Source organism: Eurypyga helias, unplaced genomic scaffold (assembly GCF_000690775.1).
Source record: "Eurypyga helias isolate BGI_N326 unplaced genomic scaffold, ASM69077v1 scaffold41678, whole genome shotgun sequence".
NCBI lineage: Eukaryota > Metazoa > Chordata > Aves > Eurypygiformes > Eurypygidae > Eurypyga > Eurypyga helias.
In genome coordinates, this window is record NW_010265893.1 from 3,123 (window position 1) to 9,211 (window position 6,089).

A 6,089-nucleotide genomic window follows, 5' to 3' on the forward strand; every position below is an offset into this window, starting at 1 on the left:
GGGTTTTTTTGATATTTTATCATTATAATCAGTATCCACTGATCCTGGAAAAATACTGTTGAACTCTGAAGGTTGATTTATAATCCTGGAATTCTTCAGAAAAACAGTCAAAATTCCTTGATTGTATTTATTTTTGTACATTCTTGATGAAAGTAGTTTCTGAATTGGAACTTTTAAAAACTGTTTAGTGATTTGAAGTGGTGAAAAGCACTCATATTCTCTCTTTTTTGCAGTAAATGTCTAAGTTCATTCAGCAGGGAATGTGTGAAACAACTGGTATAATCCAAGTTTTTTATGGCTCTGTACATTCAGTAAATGCCAATAGAAACCTGTTTAATATAAGCTTATTCCATCAAAAGTAGAAGAAACACAATTTTTCTTTGCAATTAAAAATACCCATGTAGGGTTGGAAATAGACAGTGATGACATTTTGAGTAAGAGTCAAAGCTGTGGTGAATAGATAAAAATGATGGGCAGCCATTAATTCTGTACAAATAAATCAGAGCAACAAAACAGGGGCCCATAATTTACATATATCATGCACTTGTATTTGCAAACATATGACACATGCATTAATATTTTCAGATGCACAGTACATTTTGGAGTCATTAGTATTTGAGGAATGTTTAGTTGGCATATACCTGGTGTATATTACTGCTTGTAGCGGCGAAGCGCTGGAAAGGAGTGGGTTTGTGTTCAGCCATGTGAGTGGGGAAGATTTCAGATTTTTTTCGCTGTAAATATAGGAGTTTGCTTATATCACCTGGGGTCTTTTTCATTCATGTACTCTTGTGTGTCCTGTTCTGTATGTTTCAGGTAATGTGAACCGATGGAGGCTCATGGTACTTTAAAAATCTTAGCTTCTTACATAGGTTTTGAGGACTACTGGTTGAAGTCTTGTTTTTATCACTTGAAATGAATAAACAGATGATTTTTGAATATATTAAAAGAGACTTTAAATAACCGAAACAAAATCAGAGCAGTCAGGAATAGCATCTGTGCTGAATCCCAGTTCTTTTAAAGATAATCGCTTCAGAAACAAGTGTCATTGAAGAATATGGTGCTACACTATTAAATTGGAGTTTGAAGTACTGATCAGGCTTAATGCATGTATTAAAAGAATTATGTGAGGGTTGGCTGCAGTAGTGGGGAACTGTATTTGGTGACCTAAGGGTTTAGCCTTCCTAAAACTGATCCATTATCTGTTGAAAGCACTGCAAGGAGCACATCTGCTGTGCTGAATTGCTGACTTCTGTCACACACCCATATAACAAACAAGACGGGCCCTATCACTGTGGTGATGTAGGTGGAAATCTTACCACGTCCCAGGGACATACATTGATGTAAATAAAATTACTGCTCTGTTTCTCTGCCATTTAATTACTTACTTGATGGGTTCTGTTGTGCCAGGATCTTTGTGAAAGCACATATGATTTTTATTTTTACACTGGTAAATGGGGGAAGACTTTGGTTTTTTATTCTCTCAGGTAAGCTATAAGAAATACTCAACATAACATGCAAATGCATAAATTTAAGCACATAGCATGAATTAAAGTAGCATCTCACAGTTTGTGTATACTGGTTATATTTCTCATGTAAATGATTCCAACACTGAAAACATGTCATAGTACTTGCTTACCAAAGACTGCTGCCTGTTAGGTACAGCTTTCTTAGTTTTATATGCTCAGTGCAGAGTAATGTTTAGGGTTTCCATTAGTTTTGGCTTGTACTGTAAAGCCATTCTGGTTTAGATTAACTATGAATTAATCTCTGACACTACAGATACCTTTGGTTAATAGATAGAGATATATTTATTGATGTAGTAAACAATGGAATATGGAAAAATTTAAGACTTTTTTTTTTCTTCCTGTGAAAGGCATATTGAAATAATACAATTTGTCTTCTGGCTAAACAGTATGTGAGGTAACCTCACATTGTGAAAATGTCGGAATGGTAAGTTCATCAAATAATTTGCCCATGTTTTTTATGGTATTTTTGACTGCTACATAAAGTATTATATAACAGAACTAATGAAGTCTGTTGTACTGAAATTCGTAAATCAAGCAAAATAAGCCTACAGAAACTGATTCAATGGCAAAAGCTATTAATTGAGTTTTTCAAAATGGGTAATGTTAGATATGTTTATTTTTCTTTTTTTTGTGGCAGTAGATTTAATCTCACTGGTGTAATACCTATAGGTCACTGCACTCAAATAAATTGGAGATCCTTCACCTTTACCGTGAAGGATAACCAGGCATGCATTTTATCTGGGGGCTTCATTTGTTCATTTCAAGTTGTGAATGGCCCCTGCAGAGTGTAAAGGGCATTGTGCAAATACAGACTCACTTTGTAACTGAAGTTCATAAGCATAAATGAGACTGTTGTACTTCAGTATGAAAGTACTACCCTGTTTAAACTCAATTTCAGAACTGAAATTCTTAGGTTTCTGATGTTTTTTAATGTCTTTATTTCTTTTCAGGAGAAGTTACATCCAAGAAATCTGATCCCAGAGCTTTGTAGATTGTTTTATGATTTAGGCTGGGTAACAGGAACTGGTGGAGGAATCAGCTTGAAACATGGGTAAGTAAAGATGGAAGAGAAAGAATGTGATGGTTAGGGAGAGTGAGGGTGGCTGTGTTTAGTAGCTGATTAGAGCATTTCAGTTCCATGAAAAATATTTGAAAGTCAGGAGTGACCAAGAATATAGAGGGGGGAAATGAACAGTAAGCCAAGTTTAACCACGGAGAAGGGAGGTGGCTAGTCTGAATTAATGATTGCAGTTGCTTCAGTGGAGAGAGCCAGCTTCAGAGAGTGACTTTTTTCCTGTCCTTTCCCTATCTTTGTTTAAGGTAGATGAATTGCCTTCAAGGAACAATGCATTCTCCCTTTTTCATTTCACCGACTATGGAATTTAGAGTTACTTAGGCACACGGCTTTCAAAAGCCTGTGGTTAGGTGAGGTGAATCCCACCCTAGACATTTTCAAAGACATTTCCTTTAAGAAGGAAATAACTGTTCTTCTGAGATAATTTCTAAGGAGAGATTCTTAACATGAAGTTAAAGCAGGACAGGTAACAGCAAAACAATTTTTGGTGTATATCCACTTTGCTTTTTAATTTGTTCACCTCCTATTCCTACTTTACAAACTTCTAATGGAGACAGAGCTCCTCTCAGTGGCCACTGAAAAAAGGCAAGTCCTCATTCTGCAAAACGCCTCACACAGAGCCTGCAATTCTGTCCCCAGTCACAGGGTGTTGTGACACTAACTTAAAAGTGTCTGACTTCTCATTTTTCATATATACACTTGCATGCAGACACAAACAGCAATTGCTATTCAAATATATGTGAGAGAGAAATATGAAGTAAAGGCTCTAAATGCTAATATTTGTGCTGTACTTCCCTGATTGATTTTGCAAGCAAAGCAGCAGCAACAATAATGAGAGGAATGATGAGAAGGTTAACTCTTGGTTTTAAAGTTTGTCTATGGAAAGATCTTTCTAGCACAAATTTCTCATCAGTAGGTAAATGCAGCCTGTTTTCTTCATCATTTAGTGTGATTCATGTTGGTTGTGGCAAGGCAGTGTTAACAGAAAATACACTAACACAGCAGTATGGTTTTACTTAGCAGTTCTGTAACTTGGTTGCTCAGATTACACTAGAATACATATTTATGTTGGTACCGATATTGTACATAGTCTAGGAATAGTAATCTATATGGCTTTACTGTTTTATACCTATAGTAATGGTGCCTATATTTTAAAATTAATAGCTATGAGGCAGGGATGAGACTTACTAGTGTTACATAGGAAACAGTGGAAGAACAATTTGATTTGAAATTCAAACATCTGGTTTTAACAGCTAATCCTAATCAGCATTACCACTCTGCAGTTCGTACCAAGTACTAAGTATAAAAATGCCAATTTAGACATGGGATAGCTTATTAAAATTGGTCTAGAATTCTTTGTCAGGAGTCCTGTATTTCCAAGGCTGTATTTCATCATCAGTTTTTCCCTTTGTGATTAATTTCTGAAAGAGAAAAAAATTTGTTTTAAGAAAAAATGCACATTCTTCATTAGTAACTGAATTACCACATGATTTCTTGATACGCTGCGCTCTCAGTCATCCTGCTCGTGTGAAGGAATTGAGACTACATTAATACAACGTTGTCAGTGTTAATTCATGAATGTTAAAAATTACAAATATGATAAAGCCACATTTTGATATGCTTTGCAGCCGTTTTACCACTATGAAGAAGTACATCATCTTAAAAGTTGTATTTTTGGAAGAGTTAGAATCATTTAGGTTGGAAAAGCCCCTTAAGATTATTGAGTCCAACTGTAAACCTAACACTGCCAAGTCCACCACTAAACCATGTCCCTAAGCACCACGGCTACATGTCTCTTAAATACCTCCAGGGTTGGTGACTCAACCACTTCCTTGGGCAGCCTGTTCCAATGCTTGACAACCCTTTCAGTGAAGAAATTTTTCCTAGTATCTAATCTGAATCTCCCCTGGTGCAACTTGAGACCATTTCCTCCTCTTCTGTCTCATGCCACATGGGAGAAGAGACCAACAACCACCTCTGCAACCTCCTTTCAGGGAGTTGTGGAGAGTGATAAGGTGTCCCCTGAGCCTCCTCTTATCCAGGCTAAACAGCCCCAGTTCCCTCAGCTGCTCCTCATAAGATTTGTTCTCTGGACCCTTCACCAGCTTCCTTGCTCTTCTAAGTGTCGTGTCGATAAGTATAAATATCTTGTGGTCCTTTAGGAAATGTATCTGTAACTCGACTAATTATTCACTAGATGTCTCTGTGCTCCTGAATTTAGTATGTTACTGTTGAAACCAAATAGTGATGACAACTGAGGGACATAATATGAATTTTTTTTTTTTTGCTCTTATTAAAGACACCATCTTTAAATCATTTTAATTTAAGTAATGTTTTATAGTCTTTGTTCATGTAAACCTTGCAAGAAGGGATGCAGTTCTACTTGGATTTCAGTCACTTAATTGCATTGAATTAATGTTACCTTTTTATCAATACAAATAAATATATAAATGCATTAAAACCCTAAACTACACAGACAAAACCCAAAATTATTTACATTGTAGAATACTGCAGTTAATGGATATTGTCTATAGGTAATTGTGAATTTTTAAGTAATAGTTTTGTCACCTGTTTTGTCATAGATCAGTATCTACAGTTTTTCTTTTTCCATTTTTTGTTCTGAAATGTGGGGATTTGAGTTTGGCATTATTGCAGGGGGAGGCTGTGTCTTTGTAGGAAAAATAAGGCTGCACTTCGTACGTGTGTTTCAGACCTCTTGTCAAGTCGAAACCACGGTTTTGTACCCCTGCAAGTTAGAGATTTCATGTGCCCTTATATGACTCAGTTCTGTTTTGAAAACCATCTACACGTCAGTCTGTGGAAGGAGCAAGAAAGTTAGTGAATTATGAGGGGCTAGCTTTGCTAGTCCCTTTTCAGTGGATTGAAAGCTCTAATGCCTGTGCAGATGAACAAACCTGTGTTTATCGATTTTTCGCTGTAACTTTTCTTAGGAATGAAATCTACATTGCTCCTTCAGGAGTCCAGAAAGAAAGAATACAGGTACGTTAAACTATTTTTACCTCGGAGCTCATCTTGGCGTGGATGAAAGTGCCATTGTTTGGAGTTTCATTTTTCCTTCTGTAAAGTTACAAACCTCTTATACTCGCCTGCCTTATTGAAAGAGCTGAAGATCTTACCCAGTACTTCACTGGCACGGCAAGCCAACACGTGTTTCAGTGGCCAGTGCAGGTGTCTTGATGATCTCTTTGCTTTGACATTTGAACTTTACTCAAGTCTAGCTTCATTATTTGTCAAGCTTGAAAGTTTTATAGCTGGCTACAGTTTCAAGTTACTGTGGCACATACGTAATTAAGCATTAACACCTAATCTCTAGTTTCATTTAAGTGATTACAAATCTTTGTCTGGATATCTCAGTAAATAGATGGGCTCTGCCCATGAAAAGATGACCTGTTTCCTTTTCAAAACAGCCCATAATATAAGAGGAGGGGACAGAGGTAAATTGTAAGTATTTTATGACAGCAGGA

General features: G+C 36.5%; 1 protein-coding gene across 1 annotated transcript in view; it reads left to right on the forward strand.

The window, feature by feature from the left end:
* The first annotated feature begins 2,449 nt into the window (after nt 1-2,449).
* The window catches only part of APIP (APAF1 interacting protein), a 10,772-nt gene continuing 7,132 nt past the window's right edge, over nt 2,450-6,089 (forward strand). Inside the window, exons 1-2 of the mRNA XM_010156883.1 lie at nt 2,450-2,580; nt 5,556-5,604. Of these exons, the coding sequence (XP_010155185.1) occupies nt 2,450-2,580; nt 5,556-5,604 (180 nt within the window). The remainder of the gene's footprint in view (nt 2,581-5,555; nt 5,605-6,089) is intronic.